We start from the raw sequence: 27797 nt of genomic DNA on the forward strand, positions 1-27797 counted from the left end.
CCCCCCCCCCCCCCCCGTTTCAGAGTCAATAGAATCTATAAATAGTGCAGGCCATGTTGTCTGTGGTAGATTGAGTAGAGCAGAATCGCCTGTCCTTAAGTGAAGGGGAAGTAGCTTTACATTTTTAGTAACTGAATTGTTGGCCAGCATAAAGGTAAGGGCCATGTGAGCAACTTATTTATAACTTTCCATAAAGGTATGTGTCTGCCCTCAAGCAGAGAAACTGTCTGGGGGTGCTTGAAATGTAAAAGTGCAGTAGAATCATTTTCCATACACAGCCTTCCTGGCTAGTTGGTGCAGTGAAGTGATTGTTCACATCCCTGGGGCTGTCAGAAGGAGGGGTGTCAGTAGATTAGCTTATTAGTGTCGCCTCCTGTGGAATAGACGGGACCAAGGCCATTAAATGTGAATCTATGGTTTTATGTAGTGAAAAATGTTAGATACCAATTCCCAAGGGTATTCAGGACATACATTTAAGCTTGGTTTAAACTCTTGGGTGTGGTCCTACCTATTCTACACATGTGGTCTAACCACAAATAGGTTCTTGTCAAAATATTTCATGGATATAAAAAACACTTTATTTCTTCACAGGTTTAGTTCAACTATAAGTAGGTTTTTTGCTTTTTAAATAAAAAACATGGAATCATGTTTTATCTGATAACAGTGGGAGAAGGGAGGAGGTGTAAAATATTTTCATGGCATCCTGTAAAGAGTATGTTAAACCCTTTTGGTAGATGCCAGAAAATGGAATCCATTGTTTGTTAATGTCATCACTCGCAACAAGAGTATTTCACTTATCAGCCAGGTTTTAACTCCAAGGATGAAATTTTTATAATCCTAAGTACCCAAGTAAAATATGTTTTTGGCTGTCCTTTGTTACTCATTGTCTATTTTCAGAGACTGAGTTTTTCTGAATATTCTGTTGACAATTTAAAGGATCTGCATATATGGCTAAAATGTAAACTTTGGCTTTTCTGCCAATATTGTGGCTCTGTTTAGTATTTGGGCAAGTTGTAATAAGTGGTAAATGGCTCATTAACTATATTGGAAGCCTCATAGCAGCACTAATTTCAAATCATGCTGTGTTTACAATTTACATATTAAAAAACATTCACTTGATTTCGTTCAGGGACAAAGCTGACATCCTATATAAACATTACTCCAAACAATCCTATTTATTGGTCCAATTATTTCAATTGAAAGATGCTGGTTTACTGCCTCTTAGTATATGTGAACAATTCTCAGTGAAACTGTTAGAGATCAGTTGGACGGTGGTGGCAAAATAACCTCACAGGGTTTCGATTCACTTTTAATTTTAAGTCCCAGGATTAAGGATCATTTATACTATAATGTAACAGTGTGGGCAAATATAGTTTCCCTTTAATGCCTTTCTGATATTTTGGGGAAAGGATGCTTTTATGCAAAGCATTCACTTATGAATTGCATGAGTGCCTTTTCTCCCTATAAATTTCATTCACATTTCCTTCCTTCTCCCACATCCTTAAGAGGCAGGACAGCATGCAGTGTTTTTGGTTCATTTTATTATTTAAAATTTTTTTTGAGATGTGGTTTAAGGTAGTTCTTCAGGATAGATGTCAAGGTAACTAGTTAATACTGTTTGAAAATCAGGCTCTTAATTAAAAATGCTTAATTTGTGCAAGAAAACTACATGTTAAAATGAATTTGGAAAGATTAGATTGGAATTGCCTCAAATTCAATTAAGCCACACTGCATGGACGTGCTGGGAATATCAATACAATCACTGTAAATTTTGTACAAACTGATTTGTTGCATTATCTTGCTCATCTAACATACGGTACTTTTTGTGTCCATATTGCAGACGGCAACTCCAAACTAACATGGCAGTCAGACTGTGTGATGTGGCTTCTCTGCTTAGAAGTGGTTCGTGGGCAGCAGAGCCTTGGACTGGGGTCTGTGGGATTTTTCTTAAATTCTGTAGGCTACTTTTTTTTAGCATGTTGCAGGAGTGCTGAGGCCATACCAAACACTTGAACTTTTCATTTGGCATACTAATTATTCTTACATTTAATCTATTGCGGTATGGCCATCATTAAGACTTAAAGCACATTGCAATTTTAACCATAGTGGTATATGTAGCATCAGAACCATGCTTTTCTATGTAACTTTTTATAATCTAAATTAGGATTTAGTGCAGACTCAAAGAAAAGAGTGACAAGCTTTTTTTTAAAGAAACAAAAAAGTTTTGGTATGGTCTGAATACTAAGTTACCGTAATTCTTTACATTCTGTTTACTATGTATTTTTTTGGTTACTAAATTTTGAAGTTATTTACAATTCCTGATGCTCAAAAAAAAAAAAAAATTGTTGAAATTGTAAATCTGGCTGAAAATTATTTGCCCAGTAACTGTTGAAAGAGTTTGCATTCTGTGAACAGTTGTGTTGAGCCTATCAATGGAATATGCATTATTTGTAAAATATAGCACATTAGTATCATTTTATTCTGAGCAGATGGTCCTATAGCTGAGAGATGCTGTAATTTTCAGCGCACACAGCCTACTGCAGCTGTTCACTTGAATGTTGGCTTAGGAGCTCATTCTTGCCACCTGAACATGGAAATAAATGTGCAATTAAGTGAGGAGTGTTTGTTGTCCTTGCTAAATCCTGCTAATTTCAGTCAATGAACAGTTTATATTTCGCATGCCATCCCAGTGAGTTAAATCCAGATCTCATATTTGGGGTTCATATAGTTTCTACACATACCCTAATTTTTGAACAGCGATTTGTTTTAATTGGCCTTGGCCACTCTCGCAACTCATTGTTTCCATAAATGCTGGGCAAAGGTTAATCCCATAAGAGTTTTGCTGTGGAAAGTGACCCATAGCTAATATTCTACAGAATGGAAGTTATGCTTTATTAGGAAATTTGAAAACTCCTTTCTCAGTTTCAGATAAAGTTGTTAATTACAATAAAATGCATGTCTTGAATTGTTTCACTTTTTTTTTCTTGCAGATTTCTAAAGTTTTCTTTATTTTCCCTTGCTCCTTTAAGTACTGTAAGAAGAACACTTACCCAAGAGAGGTAGCTTGCAGCTTGTGTCAAAGAAAAACGTATTTCTTTGAAAAGGAAAGGCAGTCATGGAGGGTTTAGGTTGTTTGATATTTGATAGGTAGTCTGGATTTTGTCTATTTTTTTTTTTTTTTATCATGATAGCATGGAGTCTTGCCAGTCTGACCAGTCTTAATCTGGTGAGTTGACCAGTCTCAATCTATCCTATGCTGCCTTCTTTTATAAACATCTCTCGGCAGTCGAGATTTCTTTCTGTATGTAGGCTTATCCACTGTTGTGCCCTTTTATTTTTCTTAGGTAATATGCTTTTTAAAAGACTTTTTTTTCCTCTTGTAACACTCTTTTCCTCTACTTTGCTTTTTTAAAAATTTGCCTCAAATTCTTTGCCTTTTATATGTTAGAGAACTTCCCCCAAAACTAGCATTCCATCAATTCAGAATTGTCAGTTTTGAGAATTAGTTCTTTGTGGAGATGAGAGCTGTATTGAATGAAATAGGAAGGATAATTCTTTCACTGATGCTTTGATTTTTGGATTCCCCCGCAATCTTGGCTGACCAAAGTAGATACCTTTTGGAAGATGGTTCTAGAAAATTTGGGGCTGTGGTTTGTAACTCTTTTGCTCAAAGGTCGTAGCACTGATTTGTAGAAACTAGATCCAAATTTGCTTAATAAGTAGATTTTTAGAATAGCCTGAACAGTTTGAGGCCATTTCCCCCAAATCTGCTACTTATCCTGTATTTGGAGTTTATAGGTACCTTATTACTTGCATTTCAACAGGCTTATGTGCTCAAATGAAAATTCCTTGGGCTGGTCTGTTTGCAAAAGTTGAAATATTTATGTTATTGTTTTGGTGACCTGGATAGGTTTTTATTTATTTATTTATTTATTTATTATTTTTTATTTTATTCCCATTTAAAGTTAGAGTCAAGGCGAAATGCCATATTGAATTGTTTGGGGATTCTGTTTTGATGCTGTAGATCAGTTGCCTTGTTGGTGATCTTTAGCTGGCAAGGTTGACAAGAATAGCTTGTTAGATTCTACAAGGTACGCTAAGTACTCATAGCTTCTTTTCCAAGTTATCCTACAAATCCTTTTCATGCCCTAACATTTGAAATCTAATATTTTTTCTTATTTCTTACCAACAGAAGAGGTATAAGATATTGTCAATCAAAAACATTTTCAATATGTAACCAAAACAGTACATGTTGACAAATTTATATTTTTAAAGTACTCTTGCCTCCTTGATTTTAAGTTAATGGATGTATGTCAGTTTTAGAATATTGAAACTCTTAGGCTAACTGAAAATCTCTTCAGAGTTTGGAAGACCATTTTTTGATTTGTCTTTTGGTAGCATGTTAAGCACTTCTGTTTCGTAGAATGATTTTAGTCAGGGTTTAATTTCATGCCCTTTGGTACTAAATTTCCTTGAGTGTTTGGATACTGCAGGTGAGTAAGGGTATGTGACTAGACCCAAAATGCGGTTCTAGAGAATGTTTAACATTTAGAGTGTGCTTTTTTATGTGCATGTATGGAATATGTATGTGAAAGTATAATTGTGAACTTAACTTGACTAGCTTAATATAAAGTATAAATTAGCGTAGGTGTTGTACTTTTTGTTGAAGCTTTATTGTAATTTTCAGCAGAATGACTTGTATTTAGTGACAAGTATTTACATTCTTGGTTGGAATCTCTAATAGTTTGTGAAATATGAATTCTGACATTTCTTGTTTTCTCTGTTTTTAGCAGGTAATTGCTGCCATGGAAACACAACTGTCTAATGGGCCAACTTGCAATAACACAGCCAATGGTCCAACCACCATAAACAACAACTGCTCGTCACCAGTTGACTCTGGGAACACAGAGGACAGCAAGACCAACTTAATAGTCAACTACCTTCCTCAGAACATGACCCAGGAGGAACTAAAGAGTCTTTTTGGGAGCATTGGTGAGATAGAGTCCTGTAAGCTTGTAAGAGACAAAATAACAGGTATGCAGTTTCATATGGGTTACTTACCTTTAAAGGATTATGTTTCTTGTGTGAGAAAATAATAAGTTTACTGCCTGTAGATCATTCAGTGCTGCAGTTTTACCCATCTAGGTATTCTGTTACTGACTACATTAGCAGGATGAAACTTAGTTTTAAAAGTTTTGTTTTCCTTTTAAAGCATAAAATATTTTTATGGACAGTATGTATTATAACTAGACTTTTATATACCATATACTGTGCAATAACATCTTTGAAAAATGTTTCAGGAGTGTGTGTATGTCTGAGACAGAAAGTATCATGTTAACCTTCAGTTTTTAGTTTCCTGAGCTTCTATGATTTAGCATTTTTACAGTGAGATATAGGAAGTTTATTCTGTTTGGGAGAAGGAAGAAACTTCTTAAAATGTCCTGTCCTTTAAGTCTGTATAGTTCTGCTTTTAATATATATTACAGAGTAAATAGTAATATTCACATTGTCAGTGTATAAATACTTGCACTGATATAATTTGAGTGTAGCAAGATCTTATGTTCTGTTCTTTGACAAGGAAAGGAAAAAGTGGTGTATGAGTGTTCTTCTTATCGTAAAGATAAAAATGAAAGTCTTGAGTAATTTGAACTTTGATGCATTTTGGGTTTTGGGTAGTGGAGAATAACCTTAGTATTTTGTAAGATTCAACTAAATATTTAGAATAAGCCATAGTCTAATTGAGCATGTTCTTGGGATAATGTTTCTTGTAGGAGTTGTTCTGAACCAATGAAAATGTACAAAGTTAAGTGTAGAAAGACTTAACTTTCTCATGTCATTATTAAGTTTGAGGGGTGATGTATATTAAATTGCTTTACATGGCTTATAACTCAAACTATAAAAACTAAATATTTGAAATGGGCAGAGAATACCTAAAGGCAGTGAGAAGAGTTTGACCAAGAATCAAATCAACTCTTGGCTTCAGGTCTCCGTAGGTAAATGAGGTAGAGGCTTAAGAAAGGGGTCACACTAGGTGATTTCTGCAGTCATTTTTACTTTGTCTGAGATAGTACCTTTCTTTTATCAAGACAGCAGGACTTACTGCCTCCAAGGTTGGGAGAATGTGTTCTTAGAGCAATCACCTCAGCTTGGCCTCACAATCCTATTTCCTGGAGCTACAAATTGAAACTCACAGAGGGAACATACTTAAATCAAGTAAAAACCTAAGTAAAACCTGGTTGTCATCAGTCCATACTGAATAATTACACTTTAACTAGTTATGTTACTTAGATGTTCACCACAGTATCATCAGGGAAATTATTATCTTTTTTTGGGGGGGAATACTGATAATCCAATGGAGAATATTTTTCCATTTCTTTTTCTAAAATCAGTGTTAGCATATGTGAAGTTTATAAACCATTTTTGAAAAGTTGAAAAAGTTAGAAAACAAATGGCTCCTTAAAAAAAAAAAAAGGTTTTATTTTATTTATTTGACAGAGAGATAGTGAGAGAGGGAACACAAGCAGGGGGAGTGGGAGAGGGAGAAGCAGGCTTCCTGCTGAGTGGGGAGCCGACTCTGGGCTCGATCCCAGGACTCTGGGATCATGACCTGAGCCGGAGGCAGATGCTTAACAACTGAGCCACCAGGTGCCCCAAGAACAAATGGTTCTTAATACATTTGTCCTGACACTAAATTTTATTGTTTTTAGCAAAACAGCTTCTTCATATGTGACTTTTGCAACCTCCTTTACATAAATGACTGTCTGATAAATGGTATAAAGGCCATGATATCAGTGATGTGATTTCTGGGTTAATTGCTTAGTAACTGTCCCTACCATGAAAAAAAAAGATGCTTGAACTAGGTATATAAATGTTGAATTTTTTGTTACGATACTGTGAGTAGATAAAAATACAGAACAAATCTTATATCCTTTTTATTAGGCACCTTCTGCAGAAAACATTTCCAAGATTTTAATCTTTAATCTCTGGTTGATCTTGAATTATCTTACTCTTCCATAAGTCTTTTACTAGAGCTGTTTTATGGTGCAACAAATTTGAATTGTATGTCTTCATACCCTTTGCCTCCCTATCTTCAGTGTGATAAACAATGGTATTGGAACCACAGTGCATGGTAATATGAAGGACATGGTTGGATACTGGCAAAGTGCATTAATATTTCCTGTCCAGTTCCTTTATCCCCCATCAACACCCCATTGTCTGTTCGGTGAGAGGGAGCCATGAACATATTTTCCCACCATGGTAAAATATCTGTTTAAAACTTATTAATAAGCGAATGGAGTACCCAAGAACATCCACAGTGGGCAGGAGGGTCCTAACTCATTTTCTAAGCTTTATTTTAAGAGACATAATCATACTTGTTCTTCAGAGGAAATGTTCCATTGACAGACAAATTTGAGAAATGCTGCCCTTCATAGTTTCCTATGTAAGAGCCAAATTGCAGATCATTAGCATATTAGAACCATACATTAAAATCCTACAGTAAAGAAGCTGGTTTTCTGGCCTTATTCGACCACAAAACTCATTTGAGGGGATATCTGCCCAATACTAGATTTCCATCGAGCATATAAAGGGTTTTGCTATGAAAGCTTTTGAAATCATTTTACAGATTATCATACATTCTGAAACTCTTCTGTAACCTGTTCATATCAAAGTTCATGAGCATGTTTCATAAATGAACATCCATGATAATGAACTGTGTATTGTAAAAGGTGAGCAGGTAAATGAGAATACAGAGCACCTCTTCTAGTAACCCTGTTTTGTCTTAGTCCAGTGACATCTCATTCTTAGTATGGGTTAAAGTGGTGTTCAGAAGGGTCTGACTCATTTAGTCTCAAAGCCCAAATTTAAATGTGTATATATATTTTTAAATCCTGAGTTTCTTCGTTAATATTTGTATTGAACAAAATAGTATAGTAAATGGTAGATTTAAAACTGGATTTTGAATGGTTGTACTTTGCCAAGTGAGCATATCTTCCTAAGAAACTGCTGTTAACGTGCCTAGAAAGATTGGAAGAATTTGTGAGGATGTGGACACTGCCCTTTGGTGTATTTAGCATTAGCCGGTTGATGCGGTTTCTCAGTACGCATTTGTAGGGTCAAGTCTGAGTTCCTTGGTCTATCTGTCCAACTTATCCTGCCTCCTGGGGAGCTCCTGGGCCAGCTCTTTGTATTCTGATTTTGTAGGAGGTGAACATTAATTGTCTGGGTTGTAAGAAAACTATGAGGTCACTCTTTGGGAAGAACATTTAAATTGCTCTTTTTCATTTTTCTTTAATCTTTGCCTGCTTAAATAATGCTGAATTAGGAAATTGTATCTCAGGTTTAAAAAAAAAAAATCCAGTTAGGAAAATAATGTGCCTCTTGCCTAAGTCCTAAAAGTGAGTATATAATTTTAGATTGTGGTGTTGTTGGCAAATTAATGTCACTATTTTGATAGAATGAGGATTAGAGAAATACATTAAGGTACCTTTCAGTAGTAAATATAGTACTCTCTTTGGCCTAAATTCTATTTATTATTATGTTGTTTCTTTGGTCTCATGCCCAGCTTTATGCTTCATCCCATTTCCTGTCTATAGACATTCATCATGAGAAACCACTGCTGCTCATACAGTTTAGCTGATGTCGGTCCATCTCTTTGGGTTTATGTACTTTAGAGTCCTTGACACCTGCTGATGCTGCATTCTAGAGGAGTGAACTGGATTTTATGAGGCAAGGAGTGAGTAATAGAGTTTTAGAATCAGAAATGTCCTTGAGATGACCTTAGATAGCTCCTTCACAGGTGATCAGAAGCCGAGGTTTGTTTAAATGACTGAATAGTCCAAGACTTCATAGCTGTTATGTGGTAGAGCAAGGACCAGAATTCCAGTTTTCTGCTTCTTCCCTGGGATATTTCCTCCTTGTTTCTTGTTAGAGGCCAGAACTCTTTAAAAATTAACCACAGGACCAACTGATGAATTTATAGTGAGACACCTAACTTGTATAGATGTACTGAGGGGCATCTTTTGGTGGGTGTGTCTTCTTTAGAAGGGGGAAATAAGAGAATTTTGAGAATCAAGGACTGATGGATACATAAAATGAAGGAGAACATCCATGTTGCTCTATAAAACTTGTACTCTATAGTTGTGAATTTGGGTATTTTAGTTCAGTGATTGCTAAATCTGGCTCCCCATCCTCATGTGAGAGAGTTTTAAAAAATACAGATTCCGGAGGCTTTGGGAATCCGTTGTCAGAAAGTTCCTCAAGTGATTTTGATGGGCAAAAAAGCAGTTTTGGGAATCAGTCTTTTCAAGTATAATCAGTAGAGTTACCTGGTTTGGAATCACTTGGGATGACCACCAGAAATGCAGCTTCCTGGGCCCTGCCCAAACCTACTGAATCAGAATCTTTGAAGTAGGGCCCAGAATGTTCCATTTACCTGAGAGTTATCCACTACTTTTCCTGAATATTTTGCATGGAGGTAGAACCAGAATATTCCAGGTTTACCCAAACTCTGGCTGGAGATGGGTGGGAGAGTTGTAATGATTGCAGTACCTTATCTACAGCCAGCTGTGGTGGTGTCCCTTCCCCAGTGGTGGTTTCTGATGAATACCTCCTGGGGTGCAGGACTAGAGGTGTCAAGTTTAAAAGTCACTAGGCTAGGGGTGCCTGGGTGGCTCAGTAGGTTAAAGCCTCTGCCTTCGGCTCAGGTCATGATCCCAGGATCCTGCAAGGGAGCCTGCTTCCTCCTCTCTCTCTGCCTGCTTGTGATCTGTCAAATAAATAAACAAAATCTTTAAAAAAAAAAAAAGTCACTAAGCTATGTCTTTACCGAATATCTAACCTGTCCCTGAAAGGGTTTGTATGTGTGTACATATGTATAATTGGTTTTCAAACCTCCAATGTACCTTTTTCTGTCATTGTTACTTTTTCTTTCTTCTAATGGAAGAGCAGAGAAGTAAGTTAGGTGAAGACTTCAGGTAATGAGTGATGCTCCTTTTTATCTTGATGTAATGTCTGCACTGTTATTCCAGGACTTGTCAGAGGTGGGTCCTGTGCTGACCTCATCTGCCAACAAGAATCTTTCACACAAAAAGGAAAAACAAACACCCAAACAAACATATACAAATTGTAGGGGACCCAAGGAGGGACTTTGCCAGTGTCCATCCTTGGATGATTACCTTTGAACAGATAGCACCACCTATGCTAACACAGTTCCGCCACTCCTCTTTTTTTTTTCTTCTTTAAATAGGGTTTAAGCTAGATTTAAATGATAGCTTTCTTGCTTCCTGAGAATATTCTCCCCTCCTCTTTAAGATTTTGACTATTTATTTGAAAGAGAGAGAAGGCACAAGAGAGGGGAGGGGCAGAGAGGGAGGGACCAGGGAGCCTGATGTAGGACTTGATTCCAGGACCCTGAGATCATGACCTGAGCTGAAGGCAGACGCTTAACTGACTGAGCCACCCAGGCGCTCCCCTCTTCTCTTCCTTTTAAAAATAAACATAATCTTTGCTTTTCAGGATTGAAGTAGTAAGTGGTATTTTATTTTTCTAATTCATACCTTCAAATTTAATAACATTTATTTACTGTGATAAAGTCAATCACAGTGAGCCTCAGGCTGTTTTGATGAACATTAATTTGAAAAGGTGGTTGTATGTGTCTGTTGCAATCCTTAAGTCAGCTTTTGGATGTCCATAGTATGAAGAGATTAAGAATTGATTCTTTCAGACAAGTAGTTGAAGAGGGCAGGGTGGGTGGGTGGTTGTTGGTAGTTTAATGAATACCTCACATTACATACTTTGGGAGCTGTTTATTTAGAGATTTAGTGGAAAGACTGGTGTGTCCTTAGGTCCTCACAAAACAAGGGCATCTTTGCTCTACTAGTAAATGCTTTGGTGGTCCCTAATGTATCAACTGTGGAATACAATACATTTCAATATGGCAATTTTTAGAATTTAGTGACTAAATTTGTATAAAGTATTATTTTTATAAAATGATTTTTTTTTTTTGGTGGTGGTCCTGAACAAACTTTTTTAATTGACCCTTCTTTTGTTTTCAAAGATTTTTAAACCTATTTTAAATGACTAGTCAGTCATTTAAAAAAAATTGTTACCATTGTAGAAGCTTTTTATGAAGTTTTTGGGGAAAAACTTCAAAATTCTGTGTTCACTTTTCCACTTAAACCTTGAACTTGGGGTGTTTTATGGAATAAATTTCAATGCCCGCATTGAATGATTTAGATGAAAACTTAAGGATGATAAAATTTATCAAATTTGAGAAACTAAGTGCAGTTCTTTATCAATATCATTTAGGAAAATCTTTTCCTTAATTCTCTTAATTTAATTCATAGGCCCCTAAGGCCTGAACATAACAAGATAAATTAGACAGTTTTTATTTTTCCTTAAAGATTTTATTTATTTATTTATTTATTTACTTATTTATTTGACAGAGAGAAATCACAAGTAGATGGAGAGGCAGGCAGAGAGAGAGAAAGAGGGAAGCAGGCTCCCTGCTGAGCAGAGAGCCCGATGCGGGCCTCGATCCCAGGACCCTGAGATCATGACCTGATCCGAAGGCAGCGGCTTAACCCACTGAGCCACCCAGGCGCCCAAAGATTTTATTTATTTGACAGAGATCACATGTAGGCAGAGAGACAGGCAAAGAGAGAGGCAGAAGCAGGCTACCCACTGAGCAAAGAACCCGATGTAGGGCTCGATCCCAGGACCCTGAAATCATGACCTGAGCCGAAATCAGAGGCTCAACCCACTGAGCACCCCCAGGCGCCTCATGTGCACTGAAGTTCACACACAAAAAATTGAAACTCAAAAGTTAAGTGGTTAGACTTGGGGGCTTGTACCATTTTACCAAAAGGAAAGGGGGTTGGGTTTTGAGGCTTGGTAAATTGTGGGAAAGTGACCAGGAATTACATGGGGGAAACTAATGGAAGGTATTGAGCTATTTTATTAGCAAGGTTTGTTTATACATTTTGGTGCCTGCTTTCCATCTCTGGTGGTGAAAGTGTCTTTCCTCTTTCTGGCACAGTGGCAGGGGACCTCTCCCCAAGGGAAATTTGTGACCTTCTTGGTAGGCAGAAAAGGATAGGGGAGAGAACTCTCTGTGTCTGCTGATTCTTAACTGCCTTCTGCTCAAAATTATCCTAAGCCAAAATGACATATTTGCAGTGATACCTTCTTTAGGGCCCCTTTAGCATTGAATAAATTAACTTTCAGTTAGCAAACCTGAACAGAAAAGGTTTTTCTTTGACTATCTTAATGGTAATGCAACCTGAAATGGTTAGTTGCTGGGAAGAAAAGATAGTTATGGTGATGCTATAGGATAGTTTGAAACAAAACCATTGTTTATTATGTGTCATTTATCTGGATTTTAGTTTTTCTGATTTCTTGATGTTGATACTTGTGCTACTTAATGAAGAAAAGTATTGCAGCTCCCTAGAGTTAGTTACACATTTTTCTAGCCGCTTTTTAAGACTATCTACTGGTGAAATAAGGTTGGATGTATTGTATAAATGAGGTTTATGAGTTTTGATTCTGTGGTTTATTGACCCATATTGTCACTAGGCTTCTAGAATGATCATGGTTGTCTTGTCAGCAGATTAAGAAAATTCATTGAGTGCCTTTGACTTGATTCCTTTATTAATTTGGTACAAAACGTTAACTTTGTTAATGTGTTCAAGTTCATAGAAAACACAGTTGAAGTTCTTCTGTAAGGAATCCTCCTCTTAAAATTTAGCCAAGTGTGAGTGGCTGTGTGCTGTTTGCTATTGCAGATCTTTTCACAGTGTTTTTTTCTAGTTTTGTTTACTTCTGCATTAGGAGATAGGTAACAAAGAGTAGAAACTGCCTTCAGTTTATTTAGTGGCTGTCCTAGTAATAATGGAAAAATGTACATGAAAGAAGATGGTGAACTAAATGGGAGAAGATAGAGAGCAATTAAATTCTGATGTACGATTTCTTTTTCTGAAATCTGTAGAATGTTAAAATCCTCTTTCTCATCACCTATGAAATTGACTTTCTCCCCTCCCTTTTTCATGATGTAATACAAAATCAACCTGCTTTTCTTTTGATGGTTTTTATTTCACTGTCTTATTTGTTATGCTACCTTAGCATCAGCCTTTGTTTTTTAACTTTCGAAATTATCAATAGAGCAAAGCATTTTGATTTTGCGCCTGTTGGAACATTTCCTTTTAAGTACTTCCTGAACAGAATAGTTGATCATTGAAGCTAAAACTGTGCTTCACAATTCACCAGCTTCTTCCGAGCTTGTTCTAAGTTAATTGACTTTCAGTGGAGTCCATTGCTACTACCGAATTTTGAAGCTATGGAAACCCTCGAAGCTTGCCTTTTCAACTAAAAATGTCAGCTTTTAAAGATATTTTCTGGCATTTTACTTGTCAGTGTTGTTTGATTTGTGAGGCCTGTGCATTGGCTTTAGTTAGCATGTTTTACTCCTTAAAACGTGGTTTCACTTTTTAAAGTTTTAAAGTGTCAGTATTTTGACCTCATTGGGTGTCCTTTTATTGGTGATGGTACTGTTGTCAGCTATATTCTGAGGAGCTTTAAAGCTATAAAGCAGCATTGACCGCTCTTGCAAGTATTGTGAAGAAACAGATCCTCAGTTACTGTCTTTTTGTGATCTAACTATTCAACCTTACATCATCTATGATATTGAACTAATTGGGGAAGGATCATTCCTTCTACATTGTTCTAAATAAGAACAGAGATTCTTACTCTGTGTGCCTCCTTCATGGAAATAAATGCAAGATGGAAGTATTCAGTTTAAACTGTGTTCATAGCATTCCTTTGTATCTTTCCATATGATATGGACTTGAATGAGGTGGTAATAGGATTTACTAAACCGCTATCACTCCAGGGTTGTTACTTGGTTAGCTTGCGATCAAGTTCTCAGGATTAACATCCAAGCAAAAAATGCCTGCTACCTGCTACTCCCCAGCTAGGGAGGTGGCCTAATGAGGCAATTTTAGAGGTGTTAGCCTAGAAAGAATGTAGCACTTGGGTTCATATCCCAGTCTAGCCACTTATTTGTAATGTAGCCTTATACGAGCTCTGTGACTCCAAAGTTGAGTCTCTTTCATAAAGTGGGTAGCACACAGGCATCTCTCTCTCTCTAGACCCCTCCTTACCAGTTAAAATACATTTAGTTATGACAGTTGCAGACTTTTTTCCTTAAGTGAACCAATTTTGAAAAAAATCTTCAAATAGATCTGTTGCCTCAGAATTCTTATAATTTCTCAGGCATGATGTGGGAAGAACCCAAAGCTAATATTCTGTTCTTTGCTTTCTAGGTGATTTGACCAAGACAATTGACTTTCTAGTGGTGGGACAAGGTGGGAATAGGAAGTTCAAGGCAGGACTTGGGAGCCTAGAAAGATGATTACTGATACACCAGTCTCTCTGAATCAGACTGCTGAAGTGTGGGGTATTGTGTGCATGTTATTCAGAATGAATGAACTTGACTTAAAATATGAAGGTACTCTCTGCTGAGCTTCCCCAGTGAACTATTACTGGCCTGGAAGATAAGCAAGTTGTTAAATTGAGTCATGAGGTATTGGTTAGATAAAAACTGAGGATTGTTTTCACTTTTATGGACATCTTCCTTAAAATTAGTATCCTTTTTATATAAATTATAAATACTATTACCAAATATTCTGATTTCATAAAATAAGACATTCAGGTAGGGAAATACAGAGACCGCTGTGCTTGGATATTAAAAAGCCCAGTATTCCTGTAGTGTTAGCAGATCAGAAGACTTTAAAAAAAAATGCTATCCCTTTGTTTTCTTTAGTTGGAATATTCATTGAAAACATTTAAAGCCTTGCTTTTATTCAGTCATCACAGACTTTACAGATTTCAGTTTGTGTAAAGGGGGGTGGCGATTTCCACTAGGGCCTGGTTAACTTAGCAGATGCAATTTTACATCTTGTTTTCCTTTTTTTGTTAAATCCGTATGCATATTGTGAATTAGAGTTTATTTTTAGCTTTTAATGAGTTCTTTTCTCATCATTGTACTTTTTTGTTGGAACTCTGTTTTCTACATAATGCTTTGGTTTTGAAGGGGAGTGTATATGGCTCACAAGTCCTGTAATCCACCCCCAACCTCCTGTCCGGCTCCATAGAAATTTGCATTTTTGCATTTGAGGTGATAGATCTGGGTGTTTTTAAAATTTATTTTTTATTTATTTATTTATTTTTACTTAGTAGTGTAGATGTGGTCTTGTCCTTGACTCCTCACAACCTATTTGACCTTCTGGCTTGTTCCTGAGAAAGTCAAATTCTCCTTTTAGAGTAAGGTTTAAAGGAGGCAGAGCAGCTATAAACAGGCAAACCAGAGTCCTTTCATTGTGTTCAAGGTCACTGGAGCCTGAGGGAACAATTTTATTTCCTCACATTTTGATGCTTTAAATCCAGTCTTAAGGTACTACTGGGTCAATAACACAGTGGCCTCCAAGGCACTGTTCTCTGAGTCTTCTTTCTTAACCCTGGTACTAGTCTGTGAGAGTTTTTTTCATACCGCTGAAATGAATTATATAGTTTGCTCTTAGTCCACCTTAAAATGGATCTGAGCAGGTTGGTTATGCTGGCTCAGATCAGTTGTCCCACTGAGTCAGTGGTTTACATTGTCAGTATCAGTGATTTTTGGACAGTCGTCAGTTTTGTGTGTATGTGTGTGTTTTAAGTCAAATTCTAGCTTTAGCTTTCTTTTCTGCAGTACTTTTATTTTTAACTAGTCCCTGATAAAGAATTGTAACTGCAGTTGTTTGAAAGACTATCCAGTTGGTTTTATGTTCTCACCTTGCAACCTGTTAAGATATTTATGTATCTTAACAGGATTAGAATAGGATATCTATCTGTTCAAGGAGCTTTTAGTGGAAACATGGCATGAGGGTCTGGAGGGACATGGCCTGGCCAGGCTATCACTAGGTGTTAGGAAATGATACAGCAGGCTTTTGAATAGCACCTTCATTAGCCTGTAGATTCTGCATTCAGAAAAAAACAAAATTCCTTTGAGGTCAGAGTAGTGGCTCAGAGAAGGGTAGCATGAGCAAAAGGTTTTGTGGAATTGGAGAATAAGGAGTAGATGAGAGATTAGCCATTTCAGATTGTAGTTTGTAGGGTTTTGTGAAAGAGGTCATGGGTTTTTATCCTGCAATTTTTGTTTTTTTGTGTTTCTTTTCTTTTTTTTTCTTTTTTAAAGATTTTATTTATTTATTTGACAGAGATCATAAGTAGGCAGAGAGGCAGGCAGAATGAGAGGCGGAAGCAGGCTCTCTGCTGAGCAGAGAGCCCGACACAGGACTCGATCCCAAGACCCCAAGATCACGACCCGAGCCGAAGGCAGCGGCTTAACCCACTGAGCCACCCAGGTGCCCTCATTTTGTGTTTCTGTAGAAATTTCCCTTCCCTCCTTTTAACTTAGATGAGAATTACAGAGAATGAAAGTAAAGGGATAAGGTAGCTCTGTGAGCAGTAATGGAATCCAGGGTCTTGGCGTGACAGGCAAGATTGGGCAGTCATTACGTCTGATGGTGAGATTTTAAATTTGACTGAGGACTATCATTTAGTAAGTTATGATACCTCATACAGTTATCACAGTGATTAACCTTCAGTTTTTTCGTTTCTGGATATTCAATCAAGAGTCTCAAGAATTGCTGGGAATAAGAAGAAATACTGGGTGAATTTCCATCTTTTAAGAGTGCAAGGACTAAAAGATGTTCCAGTAGCACAGAAGAGCATAATTAAATTGTGTAATTGATGTTTGGTATAGTCTTTCATAGTCTGGAGTCTTAAGGAAAATAATTTGTCCCTCTCTCTTTCTTCAGAAGAATGCTACTTAGAGCTGGTCAATCTTTTATCTCAATCTCAACTGATATTAGAGGTATCTGAAGTTTTTACACCTTTACAATTTACAACTGTCTGTAGGAGATGAAACTTTTGAAACACAGTGTAAGTTCTACTTCTGTAGTCTGAGAGGCAATTTTTTGGGAGAGGAGTGGAAATCAAGAACCCAGGCACAGTATGGAAGGCTTTGAGTTCAAGAGATGTATTTCAGGGGCGCCTGGGTGGCTCAGTGGGTTAAGCCTCTGCCTTTGGCTCAGGTCATGATCCCAAGGTCTTGGGATCGAGCCCCGCATCGGGCTCCCTGCTTCCCCACCCCTCCCTGCCTGCCTCTCTTCCTATTTGTGATCTCTCTCTCTCTGTCAAATAAATAAATAAAATCTTAAAAAAAAATGTATTTCAGTGGCTATATGTGTCTTCTTGCTAAAAAAATTATCTTGCTTGAGGAGAATGAGATCATGTAGGTGTAAATGGACTACCTTAATAATGTTGGTGTTTTATGAGGACAGCTAGAATAAGCCCTTATTTTATACATTTCATTAGGTTCGGGGATAGGGCTTGACTGGTAATGGATCTGGCAACATACATAAGATATTTCAAGTTTTCCCAAAATAAAGGAGATTAGTTTGTAATACATAACTGTTTAGGCCTTTGCCTCTTTATAAATAGCAAGGAAGAAATTGTCAACAACACAGAAAACTCCTTGACACTAAGGATTATTCAATATTAATATGATCTGAAAGACTAGGGTTTAGTGAAATCATCATTTGTATATTTGAATACCTAGCATTTTGTATAGAATTCTACGGCCTAGGAGGCTCTTTAATATGACTGATGGCAACGTTCCGTTAGGAATTGATTTTGTGTAACTTAACAAAGGCAAGGTAGATGGTGAAGTTACAGGGATGAACATGAGAGAGTACATATAGCCCAGCTTATTTCCACAGGTGAGGAATCCTTTCACAGATGTGCATCTTAGGACTGAGTTAGCAGGAGACCTTACACTCCCAGCCCCTTTTCTTTAGGGGACACTTTGTGGCAAAAAGATGATTTCTCTGAATGAGATACCTTATGCCACCTGTCTTTGCCCTAATCTTGAAATATGTTCGCAGAGTTGCCGTGTGATGTGACCCAAATGGCTTAGAAGCTTTGTCTGTAGAAGTTGCTTCCCACGTCAGACATCCTTAATATTATTTAATCCGGTGGCATAAAAACCACAGCATTTTCCCCAAGAGTGAGTCTCAGATATGTAATCAGGTCACTAAAGTAATAGCACATGAAAGGAAGCATCATTTCTAAACTCCTTAAGAAAGGGGCACCTGGGTGGCTCCATGGTTAATTGGCTGCCTTCAGCTCAGGTCATGATCCTAAGGTCCTGGAACTGAACCTGGAGCTGGGCTCCCTGTTCAGTGGGGAGGCTACTTCTCCTCTCTCTGCCCCTCACTTGCTCTCGCTCTATCTCAAAGATAGAGCGAGAGCAAGTGAGCTCTATCTCAAAGAAATTTAAAAAAACTTTAAAATAAAAAAAAAAGTCCTTAAGAGAAATGAAAAGTTTAGGTATACTTCTTTTATTTATTTTAAAGTTTGTTTATTATTATTATTTTTTTTAGCAAGCTCTGTACCCAGTGTGGGGCTCAAATTCACTCCAAGATTGAGTTGCATGCTCTGTCAGCTGAACCAGCCAAGCACCCTAGGTGCACTTGTTAAATAAAATTCTTTTCCCCAACATCCTGCTTTAGGTTCATGGGTACTTGAGATGATAACATGGTAGTAATTTAAACAGATTATTATTTTTTTTTTTAAAAAAAGATTTTATTTATTTGACAGAGATCACAAGTAGGCAGAGAGGCAGGCAGAGAGAGAGGGAAGCGGGTTTGCCGCTGAGCAGAGACCCTCAATGTGGGGCTCAATCCCAGAACCCTGGGATCATGACCCGAGCCAAAGGCAGAGGCTTTAACCTGCTGACCCACCCAGGCACCCCTGAACAGATTATTTTTGTGTTTAGGTTTTTCCTGTTTCGTGGGGGGAAATTGGGGTCAGATAGTCTAAGTTGTGGAGTATATGATTTGCATATTTCCTTTTTAATGTACTTCTTAGTACCTGGTAAGAGATCAGCCTCTGTGCTTCTCCAGGTCAGTGTGATGGCGCATTTACTGTGATGCTGATTAGGACAGGGCCACATCACTTTTGTGTGCTAATGAGTCATTGTCTGAGCAAAATCTTTTAAGCAATTGCTTCTTAATTAAAGTGTTTATGTGAATTTTAAATTTGGAGGGTCACAATAGTTAATCTTTCAACTTTTAAACTAGGTTATTTTGTCAGAGATGCTTATGTATGATACGAATTTTGGGAACCAGAGCATTTTGTATATCTTTTTAGAAGGCATCAGGGTAGCTCAGTTGTTAAGCCTCTGCCTTTGGCTCAGGTCTTGATCCCAGTGTCCTGGGATTGAGAGCCCCACTTTAGGCTCCCTGCTCAGCGGGAAGCCTGCTTCTCCCTCTCCTAGTCCCCCCTGCTTGTGTTCCCTATCTCGCTGTGTCTCTTTCTGTCAGATAAAGAAATAAAATCTTTAAAAAAAAAAAAAAAGAAGAAGAAGCTGCAGCAGCAGCAGCCATCTGTTAATTGGTGGGCAAATTGCCCTGTGGTCTCAGAGTGGTTTGCTGTAACATAGCTGTCCCTTAGCAAATCAAAACAGATATTTATTTCTGTCCTGGTACCTCTTTGCCTTAATTCGGAGCCATGGTTCCCATCTGACCTGCAGCTTTTTAAACTTTCACCTTGTACTCCTGCCTTTCTCTATAGATTGTTTTTCTCTTTACTAGTTCAGAGAGGACTTTCTTGAGGTCCTTAAAGCTGTGTCTGCATTATTTAAATAAGTTTCCTTTATAGTCAGCATTTCTACCCTACCTGACCAAACACAATTGGTCTGTTTGGGGAATTCTCCGAAGTATAAAAATCATTGCTTTTATGTGACTATTTTAAGTTGAGGGGGAGGAAAAAAACCCCCATATTCCTCATATCCTCTTGAAAATGTAACTGCCTTTTTAAATTAAATATAAAACTAAACAAAATGTGCTGTACAAAAGAGAAGAAAAAATCACATGTTATTTATACCTAAATTTTTGTGTCAGTCGGGGACAGTAGATGTCCTTTGGAATTTACTTCCTTTGTCTTTGCTAAAAATATCTCTTAATTTAATTATGATCTTTCTTTATTGAAATAAAATGAGCTAAAGTGGGGCGCCTGGGTGGTTCAGTGGTTAAGGCCTCTGCCTTCGGCTCAGGTCATGATCCCAGGGTCCTGGGATCGAGCCTCACATCGGGCTCTCTGCTCATTAGGGAGCCTGCCTCCTCCTCTCTCTTTCTGCCTGCTTCTCTGCCTACTTGTGGTCTGTCTGTCAAATAAATAAAAATCTTAAAAAAAAAAAAAAATGAACTAAAGTGGAGAGTTGCCCCAAGTGAAAACCTTGTTACATATATTGAATATACTTTATCAGTGATACGGATAAGAAGGTGAAATGATACATGTTTTTACCTTATTTGAAACTTTTTTCCCCCAGATGATGATGTGATGCTATCCAGCCTGCCCCCCCCCCCTTTTTTTTTTTAAGTTTTTTTTTTTTTAATTGACAGAAATCACAAGTAGATGGAGAGGCAGGCAGAGAGAGAGAGAGAGAGAGGGAAGCAGGCTCTCTGCTCAGCAGAGAGCCCGATGCGGGACTCGATCCCAGGACTCCGAGATCATGACCTGAGCCGAAGACAGCGGCTTAACCCACTGAGCCACCCAGGCGCCCCCCTGCCCCCCTTTTTAGGTAGGCCCCACACCAAGTGTGGTGCCCAGCGTGCGGTTTGAACTCATCACCCCTGAGATCAATTCCTGAGCTGAAATCAAGAGTCCCATGCTTAACTGGCTTAACCGACTGAGGCAGCCACATGCCCCTATGGTCCCCTTCTTAAATGACCCAGCCTTCCCCTCCTTCTCACTGTTGTTCTTTTTTGACTTGGTATCACCATTTGTATATGTGGGTGAAGGAGCAGGAGGCTGGCTGAGGACAAAGCAAAAGCTGACGCCTTGAACCCCCCCCTTCACCCGCTCCCCTCCATATGTGTGGCATTCCTCAGGCACCCCTGACTTAGGTATGTGCGTGCATTCAGAAATCATGTATAACTTTGTGTTAGTTGCACAAAATGTTTTATGGTACTTAATATTAACAATTTCCGTTCATAAGAGCAACTTAGCTGGGGGTGGGGATTAGCGGGGCAGGATTCAGGTATATATATTTTTATACCTTTGTAAAGGAGGTCTTGGAAAATTGTGTCTTCCCTGGGTAATCAGGTTGGGTTTTGCCGTTTGATGTCTGGGGTTATCCATGTCTGCTAGCTGCATAGTGAATGAATATTTGAGAGGCTCTTGCGTTGGTGCTCTGTGTTAATTGCCAAGTATTAAGGTTCAGAAAGTTCCTTGTCTTTTGTTACTCTTAGGAAGGTGAGAAGTTATGTCTTGGAAGTAGAGAGCTACTTGGGGAAGGAGGGTTTGCCTTTGATTCCTTTCCTCATGGAAGGAATTCCTTACGGAAGGTCCACTGAAGGAAAAAAAGTAGTTGGTCTGAAATTTCAGTTTTGGGTATAGAGGGATTAGAGGGAGCTAATCATGCTTATTCTAAGGTCAGAGTAGTGGCTCAGAGAAGGGTAGCATGAGCAAAAGGTTTTGTGGAATTGGAGAATAAGGAGTAGATGAGAGATTAGCCATTTCAGATTGTAGTTTGTAGGGTTTTGTGAAAGAGGTCATGGGTTTTTATCCTGCAATTTTTGTTTTTTTAGAGATCTCTGGGGACTTGAATGAAAGGCACTTGGTTCTGATCCCCTTTCTGGCCTATCAGTATTTCTTTCTCAATGGTCTTCTTTATCCCAGATCTGTATGTCCTGATTGTTCTAAGCTTCCAGAGTTACTTCCCAGATTTCTCTAGGTTTCTCTCTCATCTTTTTTCGTTGTCCATCCCTGCTTGGTGTATGCTGCAGTATGACTGCCGACCTTCATGTGGGACACCCTGTTCTTATGATCTGCTTCTTTCTGTAAAGATCACGTGCTGTTCATTCAGTGTGCCTTTAGTCGGACCATCTCCTCTGTCTTTCTCTACACATTAGCTCTCCTCCGTATGCCTATTTCCTTATTTCTCTGTCAGGAAACTCCCAAGTTTCTTCTGCATTTCAGCCAACTAAATATATCTTTTGCAAGTTTGTGCTGGTTGAGCATGAAACACCAGTCATTAACCGTAGATGTTCTGGGTTCATTAGGAGATTGCTTCTCTCTTGTTTACTGTCATGCTTTAAATTTCTGAGCAAAGGTCTTCAGAGGGCAGAGAGCATGTGGTATTGATCCCACCTGCTTTTCTTCAGCTAGGAAACCACACTGTGCGTATGAAAGCATTTTTAATGCAATCTGCTGACGAGAGAAGTGTCTTGTGTGGGAGACAATTTTGGCAGTAGCAAACATGTTTGGCTTTAGCCATAAGAATTGCTTTCTGCGTTTCTGGAAAAAGAGTATGCAAATCAAGTCCTGTTTTAAATGAATCTTTTTATAATGTGGATATCTCTAATCTGTTTTGTAATGATGGATTTGTTTTGGGGATTTAAATGGTTTGTGCACCTGCAGCATGCCATTCCTTTTTCCTCTCCCCCTAGGTTGTTGGTTTTTTTTTTTCTTTTGTACATAGCATCTTGATGGATTAGGAAAGAATGGTGGTTTCAGTCAATCGATTACATGACAACAAGAAAAAAATTGCAGGTGTATTTGAAGATTATGAATATCCTGGTTGAAAACATGTGACCTTTGGATGCATGGGATTCCACTTCAGTGTAATTCCTGAACTTGGCCAAAGTCAGTGAAGTGTATGCTGGGAAGATCAAGTTTGGAAAGGTCAACCTTGACTTTGAAGAAACCTAACTACCATTAATCAGCTTACTGTATGCTTTTGGGCAAGTTACTTAGCATTGCTGGGCCTCCAAATTTATAACTATAAAATTGGTACAGATTTATCTACGCAGACCTTTATTGTGAGAATTAAATATGAGTATGTGTAATGAAAGACTTATTAGTTGTTTGATAGCAGTTTATAATTAGGCAGTGATACCGTTTGTTTCTGGAGAGCTTCAAAAAAAGCATTCATGGATCAGTAGGAACAGACTTTTCCCGCAGACTTACTGAGCTTTTTGTATTGGAAGGCTTTGCCTGGTGAACTTCTACCTTTGGATGAGAGAGTGTTTTTTGTTTTTGTTTTATGCAAACTATTATGTATTCAAGAAGAAAATTTAACTCTTACAAGATTTTTAATCAGGTAGAAGTGGTGGGATTTATAGACTTATATTTTCCATTGTTCTGGACAAAGCAGGGAGCTCATCATAGTAGTTTTAGAGATTCTTTGACACAGTTTCAAGGGGCACCAAGCTAATTCTAGTGTTTTAGGACGTTTAAATTTTTTTTCTTACAATATCTAAATAAAAAAATAATGTCTTACAAAGTGAGAAAAACACATTAAGAAGCTGTATTGCTTTTCTTTTCTTTTTTTTTAAGACTTTATTTATTTGACAGATAGCGATCACAAGTAGGCAGAGAGAGAGAGAGAGACAGACAGACAGACAGGAGGAAGCAGGCTCCCTACCAAGCAGAGAGCCCGATGTGGACTTGATCCCAACACTCCAGGATCATGACCTGAGCTGAAGGCAGAGGTAGCCCACTGAGCCAACCAGGTGCCCCAAGAAGTTGTATTGCTTTTTGATGGACTGCTCACCAGTGTCTGTGTATGTGTATGCATAGATTGACACCAGCTGGTGGTACAAGCAACAGCAGATGCCCTTTTTACTACTACAGTTGTTAACTGTTTTCTCTCTTTACCACAACAGTATTTTGAGGTACACAGTTCTTTTGCCCTCATCTCAAATGATACTTACTTGAAAAACTCCATTGCCTTTTAGGAAAGCACAAGATAAATAACTCAAGTGCGCGCACTTTTGTGTGTGTGTGTGTGTAGAATTAAAAGAAATTTGTGCAGAGGTGCCCTGGTACTCATTCAGTTAAGCATCTGATTTTTGATCTCAGGGTCATGAGTTCAAGTCCTGTGTTAGGCTCCATGCTGGATGTGGGGCCTACTTAAAAAAAAAAAATTGTAGAGAGTTCATTAATAAAGAAATGAGAATATGGCAGGATACCTAGATCTGCTGAAAGTAGGTTTTGTTTGTTTTAAAGATTTTATTTATTTATTTGACAGAGACACTGTGAGAGAGGGAACACAACTAGGGGGAATGGAAGAGGGAGAACTAGGCTTCCCGCTGAGCAGAGGTCCTTTGGATCATGACCTGAGCGGAAGGCAGACACTTAATGAGCCACCCAGGGGCCCCTGAAAGAAGTTTTTGCCTTAGCTCAGAATTGTTGGTTTTTGTTTATGTTTCTGTTTTTTTTTTTTTTTTAAACAAAAAAAGTTGCTAGGGCTTTTGTTTTGTTTTGTTTTGTTTTTAGAACTGTAGTGTCTGACCTTCTGGCCACCTGCCATTTTTTGGCCTTTGTTCTTGTTATGGGGTCAGTTGCAGTATTTAAGGTGACACTGTTGATTTTTGTTTTGAGGGCAACTACCTAAATTAGTAAGTAATGAGAGCTGGCTTTTGTTTTAACTGTGGTGTTGAGATGTTATAGTAGCTCACCGTGTCTCTGGCTAGAGAACCTCTAAGGTGAAGTCTTATTGTAAGATGTTTATGTGCTTGAGCAGTTGGTTTATTTTCCTCACTTTGGATAAAGATCATATTTCCCAATTTTCCTGGTCTTAAATGTAAGACATCTTAGTACCCATGTGCAGTACTGAAGAATTTAATATGCTGTTGCTGTTCTCAATAGCCTAAGCCTGGATTGTGTGGGAGTTCTTAATGTTGTCTGAAATTGTGATGTGTTAAGAATCCACAGTTTCACCAACTTAAGCAAGGTCATGCTGCATTGCCAGCGGATTCATAATTACTGGGATTGGAACCATAGGAAAATAGAGTTGCATAATCAGAGGACAGATATGGCCATTAAAATTAACTTGAAAGGATAATGCCTTGGTGCTGAGGATGTTAAGAGCTCCCTCAAGAATTAGGGTGCTTAGGTAATATTTACCAAATGGTCACTATTTACAACTTTGATTTCAGTAGAAAAGTTACAATTTAAACTCTTCACTATTATCTCAATGTATCTGTGAAGTCCTGAAAACCTTTTTAAAATATTGGGGCATTTTAGTCTTAGGCCAGCTTTATTAGCATTTGGGTAGAAGAGAAGTCTTCCAGTGAGCCATCTGTTTTCTGTGTTATGTGAGCCTCTAGGTTGAATTCTCTTTCTTGTGCTAATCCCTGGTAATGTCCTTTGGGAAGCTGGTAAAAATGCTCCGAGCTTTCAGGGAGGCTGGCTTGTTTTGTAGTAATAGGATCTCACTAGTCCTCTGCCTCACAATTTGATCTTCCTCATTAGAGGGCAGCTAGGAGGACCTGTTTAATTTGACCAGAGTTAGTTGAGTGTTTAAGTGAAAGGTCTTGCTGCATCTGGCATGCTGCATCTGAGGAGACTCAGGCTAAGTCAGGAATTAAAATTTGGAGAGGAAACGTGACTGGAGAGGATTGCATCCCTCTGTTCTGCTACTATTCTCTCAAACCTTCCCGCTGATGTGTGGTATCCACATGGTTTTGTTACACATCAGATCTGATATATTAAGAGAGCTCCTTTGTAAAGTCTGGTCCTCTTTGCTTTGGTGCCAGAGTTGCAGCACACAGCCTGTCTGAACAGACACACATAACCAATGCCCAAGAACAAGAAGTCCATCTGAAGAAGCACAGCACATTTGCAACTTTAGTGTGTGTTGGGGGAAGGAGGAAACAAGGGTGTTCCAATGATGGAAATGGGTGGGTCTGTCTTTAAAAACAAAAATTGCACTTTTGCCCCCTCCCCCAGAGTAAACTTGTTTTCTTGATTCAAATTATTTGCCTTTTTTGGTTAGGGGATGAGGTTTTATATTGGGGCCTTATTTGGAGACAGGGAATCTTTTTTCTTTCTTTCTTTCTTTCTTTCTTTTTTTTTCTTTTTTAAGTATTGCAATATTAGACCTCGGATTGCAAATAGTCTTGCTTGTCAGACAGGACCATAGTGACCTGTTTCTGCTAACTGTGGGATTTAGAAAAGATTTATGCTGCTTTTGTCCTTTTTTATTTCATAAAACATTGCTACTGCTCTAAATGAAATAATAGATACACATCAATCAGCGTAGTCACCTTTTATTGTTGATTCAACTACCAGGTTTTTACAGAATTCACTCTGCATTTTATTTGACTTGTACATGAATAGTCTCGGCAGACTTAATTATATTAGTGAAAAAGCACTTTCAACAAAATTATATGCTGACATCCCATAATTCATACTTACAGATTTGTGAAACAGATTTATGTAAATCTATCAAATTACTCTAGGTGACATTATTTTTTAAAATTGAGATTTCATTTAAATGGTATTTGTAGGAATTTTTCATGAAAAATTTTACATGAACTATTTAAAAAAATATATCACACATCACTCCCTTAGAAGGACAGAACACTGTAACGTTTGTTCTTCTGGAACAATGTAGGGACATGGGGAGCAGGGTATCTCTCCTCTAAACCATAGTTTTCTGAAAGGCAGACGGCTCTTCCTTTGTTCATTAGCTCATTCTTTCATTCAGTGAGCGTGTAGTTAATAATCTGTGCTAGGGTTTTCTATGTCAGGAACTATGCTCAGCTTGCCTTTGCTCAATAGTTTAAAGCAGGGTGGGGAGACTGCAATCCAAGTGGACTCACTACCCACGTGTACAAAGATAAAGAGGTGTATAATATATGGGCTGTGGAAGGACTGAGGCATATTGAACAGTGTGTACTGGGAATGGGACAAGTTGTGTCAGGTAAAGAAAGGGTCTTAGAAAAAGTCTCAAAGGATATGTAGGAGTTGGCGAGTTGGAGATGTGTAATCCAGGCACAGGGAACTGAATGTTCATTTTAGGATATGTGTGGAGGAGTAGTGGAAGTAAGCAAGAAGCTGATGACCACCTTGGAAACCACAGAAGAAATGGATATATGTTTTAGGAAGATCATCTGGGCAACATCATGGTGGACAACTGGTTTAGGAGTTACAGGAGTCTAGGGAAAGGATGATGGCTTTAGGTATTGTAGCAATAATCCAGGTTAGAATAATACATGAGGACCCGTGCTAATGCAGAGGGGGTGGGAGGAGGGCAGATTTAGCTGGTAGAACTGAAGGATGGGATACCCTTATGAAATACCCCTTGCGTCAAAGTCTGTCTTACAGAGCTTTCTTGTTAGACTGTGAGTTACTCCTTTAAGTCTTGGATCAGATGTTACCTTCTGGATGAGGCCCACTCTATTTAAATTGGAGTCCTGATCCCTCTCCCCCACATTCTCCTCTTTTTTTCTCTTATCCCCTTAGCCTTTACTTTCTTCTGATACACTGTGGAGCTTGTTGTTTTGTGTCCTTCTAACTGTATGTAGGGTTTTTTGTTTTTGTTTTTACAAAGATTTTATTTGTTTATTTTAAAGAGAGAGAGCGAGTGAGCCTGCCAGTAAGTGGGGAGAGGGGCGAGGGGCAAAGGGAGAGAGAGGAAGAACTTAAAGCAAGGCTCCCTCCTGAGCACAGAGCCTGCTGAGAGGCATGCTCTCAGGATCCTGCGATCATCCTGAGATCATGACCTGAATGAAAACCATGAGTTGGATGCTTACTGACTGACCCACCCCAGCACCCCAGGATTTAGGGTTTTATGAAGAGAAACTTTTTGTCTTTGGACTAGCAGAAAGTAGACTCTCTATAATTGTTGAACAAATGAATGCTAAATGTTGGTGAGAATATATAGGATGGCTTTTTGTAATACAGAG

The 27797-nt window shown here is 38.3% G+C and overlaps 1 protein-coding gene across 6 annotated transcripts in view; it reads left to right on the forward strand.

Moving 5' to 3' along the window:
* Nucleotides 1–27797, forward strand: part of ELAVL2 (ELAV like RNA binding protein 2) — a 143841-nt gene that overhangs the window by 68072 nt on the left and 47972 nt on the right. For 3 of the 6 annotated variants that reach the window (XM_059411547.1, XM_059411549.1, XM_059411548.1), the window contains exons 2-3: nucleotides 1841–1931; nucleotides 4791–5034. In XM_059411547.1, the coding sequence (XP_059267530.1) occupies nucleotides 1860–1931; nucleotides 4791–5034 (316 nt within the window). In that variant the 5' untranslated portion in view covers nucleotides 1841–1859. The remainder of the gene's footprint in view (nucleotides 1–1840; nucleotides 1932–4790; nucleotides 5035–27797) is intronic. The other 3 variants (XM_059411551.1, XM_059411550.1, XM_059411552.1) reach the window with 1 other exon arrangement.

The sequence above is a fragment of the Mustela nigripes genome, chromosome 9 (genome assembly GCF_022355385.1).
Source record: "Mustela nigripes isolate SB6536 chromosome 9, MUSNIG.SB6536, whole genome shotgun sequence".
NCBI classification, from domain to species: Eukaryota; Metazoa; Chordata; class Mammalia; order Carnivora; family Mustelidae; genus Mustela; species Mustela nigripes.